This window comes from Protopterus annectens, chromosome 11.part0 (assembly GCF_019279795.1).
Source record: "Protopterus annectens isolate FY-2018-M chromosome 11.part0, PAN1.0, whole genome shotgun sequence".
Classification (NCBI taxonomy): Eukaryota; Metazoa; Chordata; order Ceratodontiformes; family Protopteridae; genus Protopterus; species Protopterus annectens.
The window spans coordinates 1,480,912,720-1,480,933,006 of NC_056745.1; the positions used below are offsets into that span (position 1 = coordinate 1,480,912,720).

At 41.4% G+C, this 20,287-nt stretch overlaps 1 protein-coding gene across 5 annotated transcripts in view; it reads left to right on the forward strand.

Annotated features, from left to right (window-relative positions):
- The window catches only part of TRABD (TraB domain containing), a 788,001-nt gene that overhangs the window by 64,243 nt on the left and 703,471 nt on the right, over positions 1 to 20,287 (forward strand). For 2 of the 5 annotated variants that reach the window (XM_044088787.1, XM_044088790.1), the window contains exon 2: positions 4,942 to 4,994. In XM_044088787.1, coding sequence (XP_043944722.1) covers positions 4,959 to 4,994 — 36 coding nt within the window. In that variant the 5' untranslated portion in view covers positions 4,942 to 4,958. Of the gene's footprint in view, positions 1 to 4,926; positions 4,995 to 20,287 lie in introns of all 5 variants that reach the window. The other 3 variants (XM_044088788.1, XM_044088789.1, XM_044088786.1) reach the window with 2 other exon arrangements.

Here is a 20,287-nt window from a genome sequence, read left to right on the forward strand (position 1 = left end):
GCAACTCGTATTGGAACATCACAGCTGTCAGAAGTGGTATGTCTTTAAAAATAAGTTAAAAAGCCTGCCACTGGAAAATTATACCTTCTCATTACAAATTATTACAGATGATGGTGAATGATAATCTTAAATTCAAACCTCATATACAAAATTGCGTAAGGAAGACTCCTCAAAAACTTGGGATGCTTTATAGAGCCAAAAACGTTCTGACTGGCGCAACTAAACTTCATGCGGTACTACTTATTGTCATTCATTCTCCGTTATCATACAAAATGAACAGGCAAGGCGGTTCGTTTAGATGCTTTATTACATAGAAATGCATCCGGATGGATAGCAGCAACATAACATATAAACAAACTGATCAACTGGCAGACTAATGCAGACATGCATGCTCACATCTCAGCAGCTCTCTACAAAATGGCAGTCTAGCTCACCCATGCTTAGTATTTATACATATGTGCAAGCCCATGGGAGCTTCTTAAAGGTACATACACACTCTGATCTACATCCTCCCACTTTAGTGAATTGTCTTACAGTAACAGTGACATTTGAATTGGCATACAATTATACAGACACTAAGGAATAAACACACCGAACCAAATCAGACAGCCACGAATGGATGCTCTCAAGAGATGTGTTTCTAAATGTGGTCCACAGGTTGGATATTCCACAGATAGTTAAACAAAAATACAGCCAGCACCTCAGGTGCTGGCTGTATTTTTGTTTATCTTTTGAACGTGCGGTTGCCTTGCACCAGTCATACTTGCTAGCTACATTTGGTGGGTATTCCACAGATGGACCTGTTTGCCTCCTCCACAAACAGGCAACTCCAGAGCTATTGCTCCAGGACGCATGACCTGAAGGCAGTACAAACAAATGCCTTCTCAATTCCATGGAAGGGGAGATTCCTGTATGCATTCTCCCCTTCCCATTAATCCATAGAGTCCTACTGAAAATTCAGTAGGACTCGCCAAATATCTTGCTGGTGTCTTCCTACTGGCCAAGGCAGCACTAGTTCCCTCTACTTCGTCTGTCCAAGGGCAATCAACACAAGTTACCCCCCCCCTAAGTGGACCTACTCGCACAGCACAAGGGGACACAGATACACCCACAATGGCACTCTCTGTACCTCACCCTGTGGCGGATAGGATTCTGATCCCCTTCAAACACCTGTACAATGAGGACGTGCTTTCAGTCCTGCAGGAGGCCAGGAAACCCAATACAAAAAAAATCCTATATCTCCAAACAGAAACGATTTTCTATCTGGTGTCATAAAAGACAGATGGATCTGCTGGACAGCGATATTCCCCTGATTATGTCTTACCTGTGTGATCTCTTACAGTCAGGTCTGTCGTACTCTTCTCTAAAGGCACACCTGTCTGCCATCTCTGCCTGCCTGCCTATGGACCCTCCACTGGCATCCAAACTCCCAGCTAAACTTTTCCAAAACTGTGTTCTGCACCTAAGACCACCCAGGAAACCAACTCCCCTCCCCCGAGATCTTAATTATGTGCTAGAAAAACTCACTCTGGCACCCTTCGAACCAGCTGACAAGGCCCATATAAAGTTTTGCACATGGAAAACTGTACTGCTAGTAGCTTTGACCTCAGGCAGAAGGGTCTCAGAGCTTCGAGCCCTTAAGGCTACACCCTCTTCTGTTTTTTCATATGAACAGGATCACCCTTAGCATAAAACCTTCCTTCATTCCCAATGTGGTCAACGACCTTTCCTTGAAACAGACTATCCACCTACCTATCTTCTTCCCTAACCCACAGGGAGATAGTGAGAGAGTCCTTCACTCCCTAGACGTGCACAGGTAGCTCAGATTTTATTTGCATAAAACCAGACCTTTTCGCAAATCAGAACAACTGTTTGTCTCCTTTCACCCCAGGGCTCTGGGGAAAGCGGTGGACAAACAGACAGTTTCATCCTGGATTTCCAGGGCTATTTCCTATTGCTACTCACACCATTCGAAGACCTTGCCAGGGAATGTACGGGCCCACTCTACATGAGTCATGGCCTCTTTAAAGACCTGGACACTAATTCCATTCTGGAGGCAGCTACCTGGTCCTTTCTACACACCTTCACCAGACACTATAAACTGGACCATATCTCCAAGGCCAGGGCAGGGTTTGCCAGGGCTATCTTGCATGGATTCCTGGAGTCCTCTTCCAGGCCACCTCCCAGTCAATAGTGATCTTTGGTATTCACCATAAGTAGAATACTGCAACATTGGTATAGAAGGATGAAGGAAAGTTGTGTAAAATCTTACCATAACCGTAGATGTCCTTCTCTTCCACAGTGAGAATACTGTAACCTGTAAATAGAAGGACAAAGGAAAGTTGTGTAAAGTCTTACCATAACCGCAGATGTCCTTCTCTTCCACAGTGAGAATACTGTAACCTGTAAATAGAAGGATGAAGGAAAGGTGTGTAAAGTCTCTTACCATGACCATAGATGTCCTTCTCTTCCACAGTGAGAATACTGTAACCTGTAAATAGAAGGACGAAGGAAAGTTGTGTAAAGTCTCTTACCATGACCATAGATGCCCTTCTCTTCCACAGTGAGAATACTGTAACCTGAGAATTGATGAACATGGATTAGTTGTGTAAAGTCTTACCATAACCATAGATGTCCTTCTCTTTCGCAGTGAGAATACTGTAACCTGTAAATAGAAGGATGAAGGAAAGGTGTGTAAAGTCTCTTACCATGACCATAGATGTCCTTCTCTTCCACAGTGAGAATACTGTAACCTGTTGTCCTTCTCTTCCACAGTGAGAATACTGTAACCTGTAAATAGAAGGATGAAGGAAAGGTGTGTAAAGTCTCTTACCATGACCATAGATGTCCTTCTCTTCCACAGTGAGAATACTGTAACCTGTAAATAGAAGGACGAAGGAAAGTTGTGTAAAGTCTCTTACCATGACCATAGATGCCCTTCTCTTCCACAGTGAGAATACTGTAACCTGAGAATTGATGAACATGGATTAGTTGTGTAAAGTCTTACCATAACCATAGATGTCCTTCTCTTTCGCAGTGAGAATACTGTAACCTGTAAATAGAAGGATGAAGGAAAGGTGTGTAAAGTCTCTTACCATGACCATAGATGTCCTTCTCTTCCACAGTGAGAATACTGTAACCTGTAAATAGAAGGATGAAGGAAAGTTGTCTAAAGTCTCTTACCATGACCATAGATGTCCTTCTCTTTCGCAGTGAGAATACCGTAACCTGAGAATTGATGAACATGGATTAGTTGTGTAAAGTCTCTTACCAAGACCATAGATGCCCTTCTCTTCCATGTGGCAGTATTCGTTCCCCTCATACTCTTGCACTTGCTCTCCTCGGCTTCAGGACAGGCTATGCCCTTCAGGACTGGCTCTGTCTGGAGTGGCTATCTGTGTTCCGAGGGCTGGTGTGTACACCTTTATGTCCCATGTTCCTGCCTCCACGTCAGATTTCCGATGCTCCAAGAGGGACTTAAAATCTTTGGAAACTTGGATGGCTAACCTGATCGGAGGAAGGGTAAACCCACTTCTAATCTTATGCAAACTGTTTCACAACTGCTCAAAAGCAAATGCATGGAATATAACAGAAGGCTGTCAAAAATGAGTATCAGTGAGGCACTGAAAAAACAAAACCCAGCCAGAACCAAGTAGTAAACCTAGATACAAAATGTATTAATCCTATATCTCCAACAACCACGTGGTTTATACCCTGCTATGGGTCAACAGTCGCAGGAGGTGGGGTAACATTTTAAGCCTCTGTGTTGGAACAGACAATACCCTTGTAGTCAATGCTTGAAGCTTTAGAACCTGATCTGTGGGTTTCATTCTCCACTGAAAAGGGAAGTATTTGGAAATAAAAAAACAAGCAAGTGACACAAACACACACACACCAAAAAGATATTTACAACTTGTTAAAATATTTTTAAATAAATACATTGTGAGCTGAATGACGAAGCTAATTCAAGTGAAGTCATATCAACCAAAACAAAAAGTAATCTAAAATACCGTTCTTGGAAGTCCGTAATTTATTGTAAGTGATAATTCTACCATGTGAATTTCTGAGTTGCATGAACTATCCTGCATGTCTAGTATGTGATGTGGCAGTTAATGGGGGCAGGCTTCAAAGAAAGGTTCCTAGTATCTTTGAGATGTCTGCACTCCATGGGGAAGAAATACCTAGTGATAGGTGCCATTAGAAGGCTGAGGTTTCAGCATCACGACCAACTCTTTTTGTCCCTATATCTCTGTCATACTTACTCAAAACATTTGTGTATACCCTTTGCTGGTGGCATGATCTCTTATGCTATCTTTCTTCCATCACTATTAAGAGTCAGCAACTATCTAAAGAAATGAGTGATGGCCCTTTTTGTATAGATGGGATTATTATTTGTTGGTGAAGCCTTCAGTGAGTAAAAGAGCAACCAAGGGTAGTTGGAGGGTTATAACAGAAAGAAACAATGTTCCACTGAATTGTCTTTATATGGGTAGTAAAACTATGATCTGAACAAGTTAAAACTGATTCTGACAGTAATAGTATGCAGCAGTTGTCTTACAGTAAACTGTGCCATATAGCTGTTGTAGTATAGCTTGTGACCAAGACAGGACTGCATTTCTATGACATCCATGCTGTGCAGTTTGTTTAATGTACTTGTGCTGCATTTGTGCTTCTGAAACTGACCTTGAAGACATTGGTGTTAAAGTTCTAGTGAGCAGTTACAATGTTACTGGCAAGTAATGTGCATCTGAGACCTCATTAAACAAATTAATAATGAATTCTGGCTCTCATCACTTGTTGAATGGAATGTTTGCATCTGTATGTATCTAATTGTAGGGTGTTGTATGCATCTTCATTTGCATAGTGTATTCAGACAGCATAAAGGTGGATTATTTATTTATTTTTTCATTTTTTCATGCACATTTGATCTACTTCGCAAAGTAAGAAACCAGCTGGTAATGCAGGAAGCAGGGGACCAGCAGCAACAAGCAGGGGTGAGTCTGAGCTTGATTTAGTACCAAACTCCATTGCTGTTCTTCTTTCAAACATTTGTTATTTAGTTGTGTACATCTTAGTACAGCATGCAGGCTACCATCTGCAAAATGCTTTTTGTAGAGGATATATGCATCACAGCATGGACACCTTGATTTAGAAGGAACACAAAAGGTTATCCTTTCCAAAGCCAGAAACAGATTTGGTAGTGATACTTTGTCTTTTGTTGTAAAACTCTTGTACAATCTTCACTCAAAGGTTAGACAAATTATCTCAAAGCAACAGTTCATTAGATCATGCTCAGCCATTGATGATCTGTGTTATGTACATAGTGACTTAAAATGGTTGGCGTCGTGCAACCATAACACTGAAAGGGACCAGTTTCCAAGATGTAATAGTCTATTAGGAATTTACAAGCTTAACATTGTGTTTGAGAAGGAAATTATTATAAATAAATAGTATAGTTTAAAACAGTTATTGTCTTTTATCAAAAGATTTTTCTCTGTTAGACAAAAATTGTAGTTTTTATATTATTTAGTCAGATGTTTACTGGAAATTGTTTACACATTATAGTAATGGTTCTTATCACAGTGTGCATAGTGTCTGTACCTTAGCTGTATATCTTGTATGGTTTCTACGTGTTACCGTTGTCCTTGGGCATTTAAATTTAGCTTGTATTTTTGTTTAGGATCTAATCCATACATTATCCTTGTCAATTGAAATTTGCATTGCTGTTTTCTGGAGCTTTCTCTTTAAGACTTTCTCTAAAAATGGGGTGGGGCTTTTCCCAGTAAATAAATAAATGAATACATGTACACATTCATACATCTAATCTATATATTTCCAAAACATTGAACCACAGACCAGAGTTGTTTTGCTTAGCATGCTTATAAGCATCAGAAAAATATATTTCTAGGTGATAGCAGATTTGGTCAAGATGGTTGCCCATTGAGTAACAGCTTGACTGTAGCTCTCCCAGTATGAAAACAGAAACTTGGCATTGAAGGCTAGTAGACATTTGTGTTTATGGGTAAAATTTCAGTAACTGGCTAGTAAGTGTACTGCCTGGATGCCAGGAAAAAAAATACAGAGCGCTCGGAAAAATTGGCTACAAAAAGTGAGGAAGAAATACTGACTGGGGAAAAAAGCTTTGCAACCTCCAGATGTGACTTCCAGTAACCTCCAGGAAGATGTACGACAATTACACACAGACTTTGTTAAATAAACAAAACACTGATAGAGTATGTCAACACAAACAAAAGGGTGGAAAAATGGAAGAAGCTTGAAATTAGAAGTTATGTACCTACCATAACGTTCCATGTTAGTTGTCTTCTTCTCCCCTTCTTTCTTGCTGGATGGGTTCGGAGCCGATCCTTGGCTCCGACTCGGGCACTCTAAAAGCTCAAGAGCTAGTTCCACCGGCTCGAGGCTCCCCTATATCCCACAATGCTAGGCGGTAACTCCTCAGATCTCATTTGAAAGCTAAGCCCAGCAAGGAAATTCCATAAAAGGAACATAACAAACTCCTCTAGGTCTGTCCAGGCTAGGGGGAAGGAGGGTGGGACGCAAGAAAGAAGGCGAGAAGAAGACAACTAACATGGAACATTATGGTAGGTACATAACTTCTAAATGTTAAGTTGTCTATCTCGCCTTCATTCTTGCTGGATGGGACCGCGTCCCTAGCACCTTGTCCCGGGTGGCCTATCGGAACAGACTCTTGAGTACAGTGGAACCAAAGTTGGCTCGGTCCCTAGAGGCCAAGTCCAACTTATAATGAGAAATGAAGGTATGGGGAGAAGCCCAAGTAGCTGCAGAACAAATCGAATCAATAGGCAGCCTATCTTGGAAAGCTATAGATGTGGCTAAAGCTCTAGTTGAATGAGCCCTGGGTTTGGATGGCAACTGTTGATGTCTGATCTCATAGACAAGGGTAATCAACGAAGTAAGCCATCTAGAGAGAGATACCTTAGAAACTGGAAGGCCCATTCTACCTTCTGCATAAGAAATAAACAGTTGATCAGACTTCCTGAATTGTTTGGTCCTGTCTAAATAGTACCTAAGTTGGAGATGAACGTCTAAGCAATGTAATTTTTGTTCTGACCTGTTCGAATAATTAGGGAAGAACACAGGAAGATCAATGGTTTGATTCAAATTTGCCATTGAAGCTACTTTAGGCAAAAAGGACGGGTTAGTACGTAAGGACACCCTATCATTATGAAACAAGAGATAAGGGGGTCGACTACACAGAGCATGGAGTTCATAGACTCTTCTAGCTGAAGTGATAGCTACTAAAAAGAGTGTTTTCCAAGATAGTAACTTCATTGAACATGAAGCCGCAGGTTCAAAGGGGGGAAGAATTAAGGACGCTAGAGCCAAGTTGAGATCCCATTGAGGAGGAGGATCCCTGATAGGTGGTTTGGGGAGAAAAACTCCCTTTAAAAAGGCTTTGCAGAGTTTGTGAGACATAATGGAGGACTCTGAGACTCCAACATGAAAGTTCGATATTGCTGCCAATTGAACTTTGATGGTAGACTGAGACGAACCTGAGTGGAAAAGTTCGGCTAGAAAGTCTAAAACTGATTGAATGGAAGCAGTGAAAGGATCTATATTCTTTGACTGCGCCCAACAGGAAAAACGTTTCCACTTACTATGGTAAATCTTCCGAGTGGAAGATTTATGAGAGGCTATCAAAATATCTCGAACTGAGTGAGATATTAGAGGAAGCCTGGCTAGAGTTGGAATTGGAGGAACCACGCTGTGAGGTTCAGAGAAGGGAGGGAGTGGTGCAACTGACCCGACTGATGGGTCAAGAGGTCTGGAACTGGATCCAGATGCCAAGGTTGCTCCAACAGATAACGGTGGAGAAATGGGAACCAAACCTGTCGAGGCCAGTAAGGGGCAATGAGGATCATGGAAGCCTTCTGAGCGATGGCTTTCTGTATCAGCTGAGATATCAGTGGGAAGGGAGGAAAAGCATACAGAAGTCCCCGAGGCCAATCGTGTACTAGAGCGTCTCTGCTGGGGTGGCCTGGTTGGGGAAAGAGGGTGAAAAAATCGTCGCACTTGCTGTTTTGGGGAGTAGCGAAAAGGTCGCAGCAAGGCCGGCCCCACTTTCGAAAAACTTTCTCCAACACTGAATTCTTCAGAGACCACTCGTGAGGCATGAGAATAGCTCTGCTCAATTTGTCCGCAATCACATTGGACTTCCCGGGAATGTGCGTTGCTAACAGAAACCGCTGAGAAGAAATCGCCCATTGCCACAGTCCGAGTGCCTCTCGACATAGGGGGTAAGATCTGGTTCCGCCTTGTTTGTTGATGTACCACACTACAGACATGTTGTCTGTCTGAATTGCTATAGTTCCCTTGGGAAGAGAGTCTTGTAAGGCTTGCAACGCTAGAAGCACTGCTCTCATCTCTAGGACATTTATGTGCAAGTGGCACTCGAAAGGTTGCCACATGCCTTGGACCGTCCTGCCCTGGTAATGCCCCCCCCCCACCCGATCAGGGAGGCATCCATTGTCACTGTAGCAACCGGAGGGGAAGGGAAGAAAGGTCTCCCTAGGTGGAGCTGGGGAGATGTGATCCACCAAGAGAGATGATTCTTGCACGATTGTGTTATCCGAATAGGATGGGACATTGGAAGTCATTGGAAAGACCATTGTGTGAAGAGCATCCATTGTAAGATTCTCATATGGAAGCGAGCTAATGGTAGAAGAGGGATGGCCGCCGCCATAATCCCTAAGACCTTCAGGATCAATCTGGCTTTGACTTTGTTGCCCTGCAAGACAAGAGAGACCTGTCTGTGTATGTCTGCTATTCTCTGCTCTGTGAGTCTGGCTGACATGTTGACTGTGTCTAGATTTGCGCCTATGAAGGTAATAACACGACAAGGCGACAAGACAGACTTTTCATAATTTATTGAAATGCTTAGTGTTTGACATGTGTGAAAAGTGTAGTCTCTGGCAAGAAGCAAAAGATGCTTGGTGGGGGCTGTAAGGAGCCAGTCGTCTAAATACGGAAACACCTGAAATCCTTGTCGTCTCAGATGAGAGGCGACCACTGCCATGCATTTGGTAAACACTCGGGGGGGGGGGGGCTGTAGTGAGTCCAAAGGGCAGGGCCCTGAATTGGAAATGACTGGTTCCCAGCCTGAAGCTGAGGAATCTCCTGGAGCGTCGACTCATTCTGATGTGATAGTACGCATCCTGGAGATCTATTGAGCACATCCAGTTGTCCCACCCTAAAAGGGATAGAATGGACTGCAGCATGACCATCCGGAACTTTGTTTTCTTGACAAACTTGTTCAAGTTGCTGGGATCCAAAATGGGTCTCCAGTCCCCTGTTTTCTTTGGAACCAAAAAGAATTTGGAGTAGATTCCAGATCCTTGTTGGTCTGCTGGAACTGGTTGAATGGCTCTTTTTGCAAGCAGCTTTGAAATTTCTAGTGCTGCTTGCTCCCTTTGACTGGGTGGAACGTCTGGAAGGGATTTTTTGGATTGCTTTGGAATGAAAAGGAATGGGATTATGTAGCCTTTGGAAATGATAGACTGTACCCACTTGTCTTGAGTTAGGGATAGCCAGGCTTCTGGGTACAGAGATAATCTTCCCCGACTGCCTCCGAAGGTGGACAGTCGGGCAACCCCTCAGGGATGCTGAAAGGGCTTTTCGGAAAAGGTTTCTCGACTGCCCTGATTTTGCGGGCCCCCTCTGCCTCTAGGACGGCATCTACCATTATTGTTCCCCCCTCTGCCTCTAGAGGGGAATCGACTCTGTGCGTCAGGAAAATCTCCCTGAGATTGCTTGCGGAACCACATCTTTCCCCCCTTCTGGCCTTTGGGGTAAGGCCTAGAAGGAGTAGAAAAATGGACTCCGATGGCAGAGAGAGTTTTGCCATCAGTCTCGCACCTAGTCAGGGTTTCCTTCACTTGAGGACCAAAGAGGGATGATCCATCAAAAGGGGAGTTAGTGAAGGACACCTTGAAAGGGTCCGCAAAGTTACATAGCCGCATCCAGGCGTGCCAACGCAAGGCCACACCTGTACCTGCCGCACTACTCGCTCCATCCGCCGCATATGAAAGGAGGTGCATGGAGGAGTTAGTTATAGAATTAAGGGTCGCCAGCTGAGAGTTCATCCTATCCTGAAAACCCGCAGCTGTTGGGTCCTTTAACATTTCGCTCGCTTCCTTGAGCAAATCCCTCTGAAGATGAGTGAAATGACACGGGTAATTCAGCGAGCGCATAGTAAAGGTCGCTGATGAGAACATCCGCTTCCCGTACCTGTCCATAGACCTAGACTCCTTGTTAGGAGGATGAACAGGCACCAAAGGATCAGCTAACTCCTTCTTGGTGGCCGCAGCCACCACCATAGCATCAACAGAGACGCCTTTGGTTAAAAATTCTTTGTCCTTGGGGGCAGTGATAAATTTTGATGGTCTCCTGGGGGTGGGTTCCACTGAGGTCAGGAGCCATCCAGGCCTTCTTTGCCACCACTTGCATGAGGGGGTCAAAGGGAGGGGACACCCAGGAGGTGGAAGGGCGGGAGCCAAATGCCTCAAGATACACCGATTCATCCTCTGAAGGGTTGAGGGCTGGCCAATTCCCCCTCTGTTTTAAGATTTTGAGGATGTCTGCAAAGGAGACATCTTCAGAGGGGGAACAAGGGGAACCTTCAGAATCCTCTAAATCAGTGTCAGAGGTGACAGACTCAGGGGAGTCAGTGTGCTTCCTCTTGCACTGCCTCTTCCTAGGGGGCTCTCCTACCGGGTCAGGAGAGGCCTCGGAAGAGGAGGAGATCCCCACTGGGGATACTTGAGGAGCTGGCTCTCTACGGTCCGGGATGAGAGAGTGAGCAGAAATCACCGGACGCACCGAGGAGGGAGGGGCAGATGGAGCCAACTGTGGAGTTGAACCAGGTTCTAACACGCTCCTCATGACCTCGAAGGCACCCCTGTCAGGCAGAGCCAGAGGTCTCCGCTCCGAAAAGCTGAAAACCTCCCCTTGCACCAACAGTGATGGCTCCGAGGCCGATGTCAGAGCCGAACTCCCCAGCGCCAAAGCACCGAGAGGGAGAGCGGGGTCGGACAAGGGTCCGATGCCACTCACCCCCTCGGAGCCGATGAGGGAAGTCCGGCGCCGAGATTCTTCCAAGGAAGACATCGGAGCAGACGACGGCACCGAAGACAACGGTATCTGTTCCGACGCCACCACAGTCTCTGGTCCGAGCCTCCCCGGCTCCGAACTCAAAAGAGTCAGAGGAGGAACATTCTGAGTAATGGGAATAGTCCTCGACTGTTGAGTCGGGCTTTGAAGCATCTGGGCCAGTGCCTCGGACTTAAGAAGTCGACTCACTACCCTCTGAAGGTCATGATCTGATAGTCTCGACGACTTAGAGGAGTGAGATCTATGGCTCCGTTCAGACAGCAATGGTGATAATGGAGCCGAATGAACGGAGCCGATAGATGGTGATCGGGACCTTTTTCTGGAGGTCGGTTCCGACAATTTGATCGGAGCCGACTCAGCAATGTCTTCCTCGGCTCCGGCCGGAGCCGAGGAAATAGTAGGGACATGAGTTCGAGAGTAATTGGCTCTGGCCGGAGCCGATGTTCGAACAGCCTTCGGAGCCCCAGAAGACGACTCAGAGACCGGAGCCGAAGATCTGGGAGGCTTCAAGGGTTTCCCCGAGGATTGAGTCGGGAGACCCTCAGGCTTCAATAAGCCCCTTAGAATGAGCTTATTTTTACGCTCTTGCAGGACTCTAGGGCTGAAGCCATGGCAAACAGCACAAGAGTCCTGCAGGTGCAAAGGTCCCAGGCAGTATACACAAGAAGTATGACCGTCTGTCAGAGACATCTTCTGACAGCACGAGTCACACTTCTTAAAGCCTGAGACCTTTGATTCCTTAGACATGTCTAAAGAAGAACAAAAGTGTAACCACACACTCACACACACACACCGATTACACTTATTAAAAATTTAAATTAAATTATAAGTAATTTAGAAAAATTAAATCCCTACAAAACACAGTCACTCCAACTACTAGGAAGGGAGGGACTGGGCCTAAGGCCCAAGGGAAGAACTCTAGTGAGTTTAGGAAAAAAGGGGGAAATTAAACTAGGAATGGAAGGAAATTACCTAATTTATAAAATTATGAAGAAAACTAACTTAAAAGGGGGGTCTAACTAAGATAACCACTAGTTTTTAAAACTAACCTGACGAGCCGGTTGAAAAGCACCTCGATCGCTATAGCGGCAAACGAGATCTGAGGAGTTACCGCCTAGCATTGTGGGATATAGGGGAGCCTCGAGCCAGTGGAACTAGCTCTCGAGCTTTTAGAGTGGCCGAGTCTGAGCCGGGGATCGGCTCCGAACCCATCCAGCAAGAATGAAGGCGAGATAGACAACTTAACATCAGATATTTAGATGAGGTGATAAAACTGCAAAAATCAGAGGTTGAAATGAAGTAAAAGCTGGCTGAATATGAGACGGCTCAGAAAGAAAAGTTTAAAAAAAATAATATAATTAGAGGACAGAGCACATAGGGAAAACCTGAGATTTTCAGCTATACCACACAAGCTGGAAGGAATAGACTGCATTAATTTTATGAAAGCACAAATAAACAACTGGACAGGTGTTCCACATGAGGAGTAGTTAGTTGAAAGGGCACATCATGTGTATGCTCCAAACATGGCTATGAGAAAGCAACCTAGACCTTTAATAATAAAGATGCAATCCTACCAGCAGAAGGTTGATTCTGACAAAACTGTGGCAGAAGGACAATATACTGAAAGTGGGTGACAGCAGAGTGTTTGTGGTGAATGATTAGTCACTGTACACCAGGCAGAAGAGGAACAAATTCATTCCACTGTTCAGGGAATGTCGCGGCACAGGTATGAGATTCAGACTACTGTACCCAGCTGTCTTCAAGGTATTTTTCCATGTAGGGACAAATCATTTTTTGATGAAGTCATGCTAAGGAGGAAATATAAAAGTTTATCCAACAAAAAGTGAGCTGTGAAACAGGAGAATATTCTGCTTCTTGTTCTTTTGGTAATAAAGACCACAGAGATTGTATCTGTGAAACCTTTTCCACTGTTCAACAGAAAATGTTTGTGAGAAGGAAGGGACCATGAGAGTTGACTAGTAGAATCAAAGAGTATGTTGAAAATGAAGCAGAGACAGGATTTGGAAGATGAACGGTAATGAAATCAGCAACTTAATGCTGGATTACAGTACACTAATTACATTTGTGAACTCAAATACACAAGGATCTACAAAGACCACTGTAAGTCTGGAAATCTCATTTTATTAAAATCAAAAGGTGGCAAATAAAATAAACTGTGACTCAGGAATTTAAATTCACAGACTACACAAACACATAAATGCTCAACTTGAAACCACATTCATGAAATATGGCAGAACAAGAAAATCTGGAAATATTGGACTTGTTCAGAATTTGTTGGACTTGTGGGGGACTCAAGTATATGTCCTACTTCATGTCATTAATGTTCGGAAAAATTATTTGGGGAGGGGAAGAGGGGAGAAAGTTAACTGTAAATAAAGAAAACTTTTCTTAATACTACTATTATTGTGGTGTATGGTTTTGTTTGCATGCCATAAAATACATTTTCATCTGTTACTTTTAAGTATAGTGGGGATTGTAAGTAAGTGCTGCTATTCTATTTTTCCTTTTGTTCTTCCTTCTCGCTCTCTCTCCTTGTTCAGTTTTAAGAAATGTAAGTACTGCAATGTAAAAAAAAAACTGGTTAAAAAAGCATGACAAAAGAAAACTTAATGTGCTTTTTCTTATTCTTGCATGGGATAATGACTAGGTTAAGGACCTTAAATTGATTTAGTAATAACTTTTAAGAGAAAGCAAGTAAATGAAAAAGAATATTGATTAGTATGAGACCTTTTTCTAACAAATGAATATATGCTTAGTAGCAATTCTGTATGTGACCATTATGCCTCTGGTTCTCATGTCTCCATGGAGGCAAACTGATATAGATTGGTTGTGGTGTAGTAGAGAGTGATTGGCTGGGGAAAAAAAAGAAAAACTGGCTAGGGATAATGTTCTCTGAAAGCATTCAGGGGTTTTCTCATTTGGGAGAACTATAAAGTCAAGACAAAACCAATTAGCACTTTAGTAGAAGCACAGGCTGCACCTTAACCTAAAAGAAAGGTTATCCATGCTAACTCAAATCTGTGAGTATGGTTGTCAGTTTGAGACATTTGTTCCTATTAGGAGAGTAAAGAGTTTTGTGCATTAGTATTAACAGGTTTTGGGGGTATTTTTTTTTGTTTGAGGACTTTTAGTAAAACAAAGTTTTGCAAGATGTGACCTAGGCTCAAATGGATATGACAAAGAAACAACAATATAAAAGTTCAACTTGCCAAACAGTGTGTGCATGTAACACAAAAGCTAAACCTAGATATTTAACAAAAAAGGTATTGTACATAAAAAGTGGGAATAATAACTTAATACAATGAAGGTTTCTGTAATGTCTTTACATGTCAGTGGTCTCACAGGTAAATACAAAAAAAGAAAGAATTGTGAACTATATTAAAAAGGTAGAATGCAAATAGCTATGTTACAGGAGACACACTTGAGAAAAAAATGAACATGTGAATTTGATAAAGAAAAGTTTTCCAGATGGTTATTCAACGGTATAAATGGGACAAAAGAAAAGAGTACTTATATTAATTGCTTGAGGAGCTCCAATAGTGATAGAAGAGGATAAAAAAAGATGATAATGGTAGATTTGTAGTATTTAGGGGCTACTGGCAAGGGAGGAGGATTACACTGGCATGTGTTTATATTCCACCTAAAATTGCTATAATGGAGCTTAAGAAAATTCGGGGAGAAATGATCAGTTTTCGGCAAGGAATATTACTTGTAGATGGGGACTGGAATTTAATTTACAGTACTGAAGATGTGTCTGGAGTGCCCCGAAGGGAAAGTATAACAAAGAAGGGTAGATTTTTGAAGACATTTATGAAGATATTTGGCACAGAAGATGTGAATTCAGTAATAGGAGTTGAGTGAATTTACATATTATTCCCCAAGTTATAAAAGCTGGGCTAGGCTAGACAGAATTTACATTTCACAGGAGAATGTGCATTTAATTGAAGGTCTTGATACACACCCAATAACTATTTCAGAGCATGCACCAATAATAACTAAAATAAAAACACAGGGTAATGAAATAAAAATGAGACACTGGCACTGTCCCACCTATCTGTTAAAAAGAGAGGAATTTAAGAAATGGGAGGTGGAGATTATTCTAGAGCTGTTCGAGAGGATAGAAATTACTTATGAAAATATAGCTACAGAGTGAGATCAAATTAAGGTGGAGTTTAAAAATAGGATGGAAATGAAAGAAAGGGAGCTATGGTTAAGAAGTGACAAGAGTTATTTAGAGGGACTACAAATGTTAAACTGTTGCAGAATAGGGGAATCTCACAGAACAAGAAGAGGTTAAACTGCAGAATGCTAAGCAGAAAATAAGGGATTACCTTGACAAAATACATGAGTTTAGAAAGAATGCTGTTAAGCAACTGTTTTTTGATAGTAACATTAGAGCACAAAAACTTTTAGCACAACGACTCTGGCAACAGAAAGTAGAAAGGATTGTCACCAAAAGCTTAGGCAACCTATAACAAGAAAGATAACACAAGATCCTGTAGAGGTATTAGAAATAGTTTGGAAATTCTGTATGAAAGTCTGCATAAAGCAGAGAAATATGGAAATCAGGAAAAGATACAAATGGAAATGTTTATGGAAGAATTAAATATGATAAGGTTAGAGGTAATGATACTCTATTACCGTTGATTAGAGTAGGAGGAAATGAGATAAAAATTGTGATGTATAACAATTCTACAGTAAGGTGCCCGGGAATAGATGGTGTTCCTGTGGAAGTTTGGAAGCTAGGAGGGAAAAAAACTGATAAAGTTCTTGAAGGTTTTGCTTAACAGTATTTTAAGATTAGGAGAAATACCAACATCCTGGAAAAAAGCAGTGGTGGCTGTAGTACCTAAAGATGGTAAAGATCCATCAGATCTAGCTTCATACAGGCCCATTTCAATAATAAGCCATGATTATAAAATGTTCATGTCTGTAATGGCTAAAAGTATAGCAAAAATAATCCCAAATTTGATAGATATAGATCAGTGTGCTTTTGTGAAAGGGAGGCACACATTTGACATTAACAGAGCACTGATGGTCCAGAGGGAAGCAGAATATAAGAAAATACCATTGTTGGTGGGACTTGATGTAGAGAAAGCATTTGACAGAGTAAGCTGGGACTTTATGAGCAGGACAATGGAAACATTTGCCTTTCCTGAAAAAATTATAAGGTTGATTAGGAGGCTATATGAGGGACTGGAGGTGAAACTTAAAGTGGGTGGGGTCCTCTCTGATTAATTCCTTTTTCTGTAGAAGAATCAGGCAGAGGTGTCATCTTTCCCCTTTGTTATTTGCATTATATTTAGAACCATTGGCAAAGAAAATAAGAGACTCAGAAATTCAAGGATATAATCAATATGATAGTCAAGAAAAGCTGGTTCTATTTGCAGATGATATTATTTTATACCTGACAAAACCAGAAAGAGACATTATAGTTTTGTGGAACATTTTTGAGACCATTTCAAATCTTTTCGGGATACAAAATTAATGAAGCTAAAGCAAAGGCAATATCGATAATTATGTACCCAAATTTGAATTGGTTCAGCAATACCCATATTTATGGGGGCATAATAAAATGAAGTATTTAAAAGTATGGATTAAAAAATTATTCTGGTGTGGCAGCTAAGGATATGTGAGAAGAGACCAAACAAAAGATGATACAAAAACTGAGGAAATGGAAGCTTTGTTATATGGATCGGATAGTTAGATACAAGCAGTTAAAAATGTTTTAGTCCCATTAGTCTTATAAACTGATCAGGCATATTTTTATCAACCAGAGAAGTTGTGGATAGTAATTAAGGAGCTGAAGGACTTTATCTGGGAGGCGAAGACAGCAGGAGTCAAGTGGGATGAGCCGATTGTTCCAGTAAAACAGGGCGGATTGGGATTACCTGATTTAAATAGGTATTTCAGAGCTACATGGTTAAGGCTCCTATACATAGCACAAGCAGAAAACTGTAATTCAGAGTGGAAAGGAATGATGATGAAACGCGGGAATCTCAAGAAAAAAGAGAGACTGGGATTTTGGATGCAGGTCTTTAAGGAGAATAACAATAATCATGCAGTATATTCTACCTAGAAAGTAACAAAGTGTTTATTGGAGAAAACTTGCAAAGGAAGCAAGGTATTTAGAGCAAATAACTAGAAAGGGAAAGTTGATAGAATGGGAAGGCACAAAGCATGTATTTGGACTGTAGGTTAGAGATTGCATCTACCCTATCAAGGACTGATATCAGAGTATAGGCAGAGAGAAAAAAATAGGGGGGGTCCTAAATGAAAGACCAGCACTGGTACAGTTTTTAGTACCATCTAGAACAGAAGCTGCAATTTAAAAAGGAATAATTAGTAGATTATATAAAATAGTGCATAAAAACTATAAGAATCGATCAGAGGAGGTTAGAAAGGGTTGGGAAGAGAGATTGGATAAGCAATTCACAAACAAACAATGGGAGAATAATATGCATGTCTCCCAAATATGCAACAAAATCAAGAAGATTTAGGATTTGTGCTTGGAAATGCTTGCATAGATATTTTATACCCCAGGTAGACTCCAGAGAATTTTTCTGAAGTAGACCGCAAATGTTGAAGGTGTGTCAAGGACGAAAGAGGTAATTGGGAGCATATTTTCTAGGAGTGTGGTGAGTTGGTGGACTTTAAGGATTCCCTGCAGGATGCACTGTCGGAGATGCTGGGTGGGTGGATTGATGTGACCAGGGAGATGATTTTTCTGAGCTGTTATACAGAATCAGAATTGCCTAGACATGGTAAGGCCTTACTGTGTGTAATTACGGTGGCTACCAAAATCAGTTACTAGAAAATGGAAATCAAAATCTAAACCAACTGTACTAGAAATCGCGAATATAGTAACAGAGATAAAACAACTGTAATTGAGATCTTTAGAAAAAAGTAGGAGCAAACTACATAGGAGAAAATGGGAATTGTGGGGAACAGTACATACAGGAGAGGAATGAGGTTTAAGAGAGGGCAGGACTTAAATGAGCATGTAATGTTTGACTGAAAATGATTGAGTAGATTTTAAGTAATGCATAATGTTTGCAACTGGGAGTGTGTCAGCATGGTTTGTGATGTGAAATGTTTGCAACTAGGATTGTGTCGGTGTGGTTTGTTTTTATTTATATAAATGTATGATTGCTTATGTCGTAAGTGATGGTTTAGTAAAGATATTTCTTGCTTAAATTAAAAAAAAGGCATGAATTGAAAAATCTGTGTAATATTGCTTAGATTATATGATAATATAGCAATATATTTGAAGTGGATCTATGTCAGACTATCAAAGTTCCAAAACTTTGAAATTCATATGACCGAGACCATATGATCAAAGTTTCGGAACTTAGAACATTTAAAAAAAAAATTCTATTTTTAACATTTTTTTTGCAGGGGGGCAAGCCCCCTACAAAACTCCACACCCCCTGCTAATTAAATATACCAACTCCGAGATTGCACTACATTGCGGAAAAGAGTAAATTTCCCTATCCACATTATACCACGGTCTCTATTCAGAACGTTCGAAGTTTCAAAACTTCGATCATATGGTTTTGACCAAATGAATGTCGAAGTTGTGAAACTTCGATAATCTGGTAGGGATCCATGTGAAGCATAATGTTTGCAAACATGAACTTGTTAATACAGTTTGATTGCTTTTATATAAATATAAATTTGCCAATGTCACAAGTGCTAATTCAGTAAAGGTGTTTAAAACATAGATGATAGCAGATTCTGTTGCTTTCTGTTTACTTGTTTTTTTATTCCTGCTTCCTCGCGTTATCACATCTTTGTCTTCCTTTTATGTGTTAGACTACATGACTGACTTTTACTTGCATAATCATCCTGAATTTCCTAGGTTGCCTCTACCTCTAAAATGCAGGCACTAATATGCTCAGTGTAATAAAAAGAGTGTCCCAGGTTCTGACTTTTCCTCCAGCTTTAATGGTTCAACCTCTGCTTCTTCAGATTGCTTTTCATGCTGAACACTGCCATCTGAGAGAGAGAGAGAGAGACCCAAGTTATTTTTGGTGTTAGTTAACATTCGGGTCCGACAGTTTGTTGATATTTTTCTATTCTACCCCTTTTTTCTTGACATTTATATTTTACAGTAGTTCCAGGTCAGATCCTTCCATTTTTTTTCTGTGAGATTTGGAATTTGTTGTATTCCTTTTTCTCTCTCTCCACCTCATGTGCCTTTGTAGGAAGTGTCAAAATAACCAGCATCCCCGTAACAAAATCCTCTCTAGGTAAGCTCAAGGTACTGCTGCTTAATGTTAGGAGTCTAAACAAGAACCTCTCTAGATAAACTCAAGGTACTGCTGCTTAATGTTAGGAGTCTAAACAAGAACCTCTCTAGATAAACTCAAGGTACTGCTGCTTAATGTTAGGAGTCTAAACAAGAACCTCTCTAGATAAACTCAAGGTACTGCTGCTTAATGTTAGGAGTCTAAACAAGAACCTCTCTAGATAAACTCAAGGTACTGCTGCTTAATGTTAGGAGTCTAAACAAGAACCTCTCTAGATAAACTCAAGGTACTGCTGCTTAATGTTAGGAGTCTAAACAAGAACCTCTCTAGATAAACTCAAGGTACTGCTGCTTAATGTTAGGAGTCTAAACAAGAACCTCTCTAGATAAACTCAAGGTACTGCTGCTTAATGTTAGGAGTCTAAACAAGAACCTCTCTAGATAAACTCAAGGTACTGCTGCTTAATGTTAGGAGTCTAAACAAGAACCTCTCTAGATAAACTCAAGGTACTGCTGCTTAATGTTAGGAGTCTAAACAAGAACCTCTCTAGATAAACTCAAGGTACTGCTGCTTAATGTTAGGAGTCTAAACAAGAACCTCTCTAGATAAACTCAAGGTACTGCTGCTTAATGTTAGGAGTCTAAACAAGAACCTCTCTAGATAAACTCAAGGTACTGCTGCTTAATGTTAGGAGTCTAAACAAGAACCTCTCTAGATAAACTCAAGGTACTGCTGCTTAATGTTAGGAGTCTAAACAAGAACCTCTCTAGATAAACTCAAGGTACTGCTGCTTAATGTTAGGAGTCTAAACAAGAACCTCTCTAGATAAACTCAATGCACTGCTGCTTAATGTTAGGAGTATA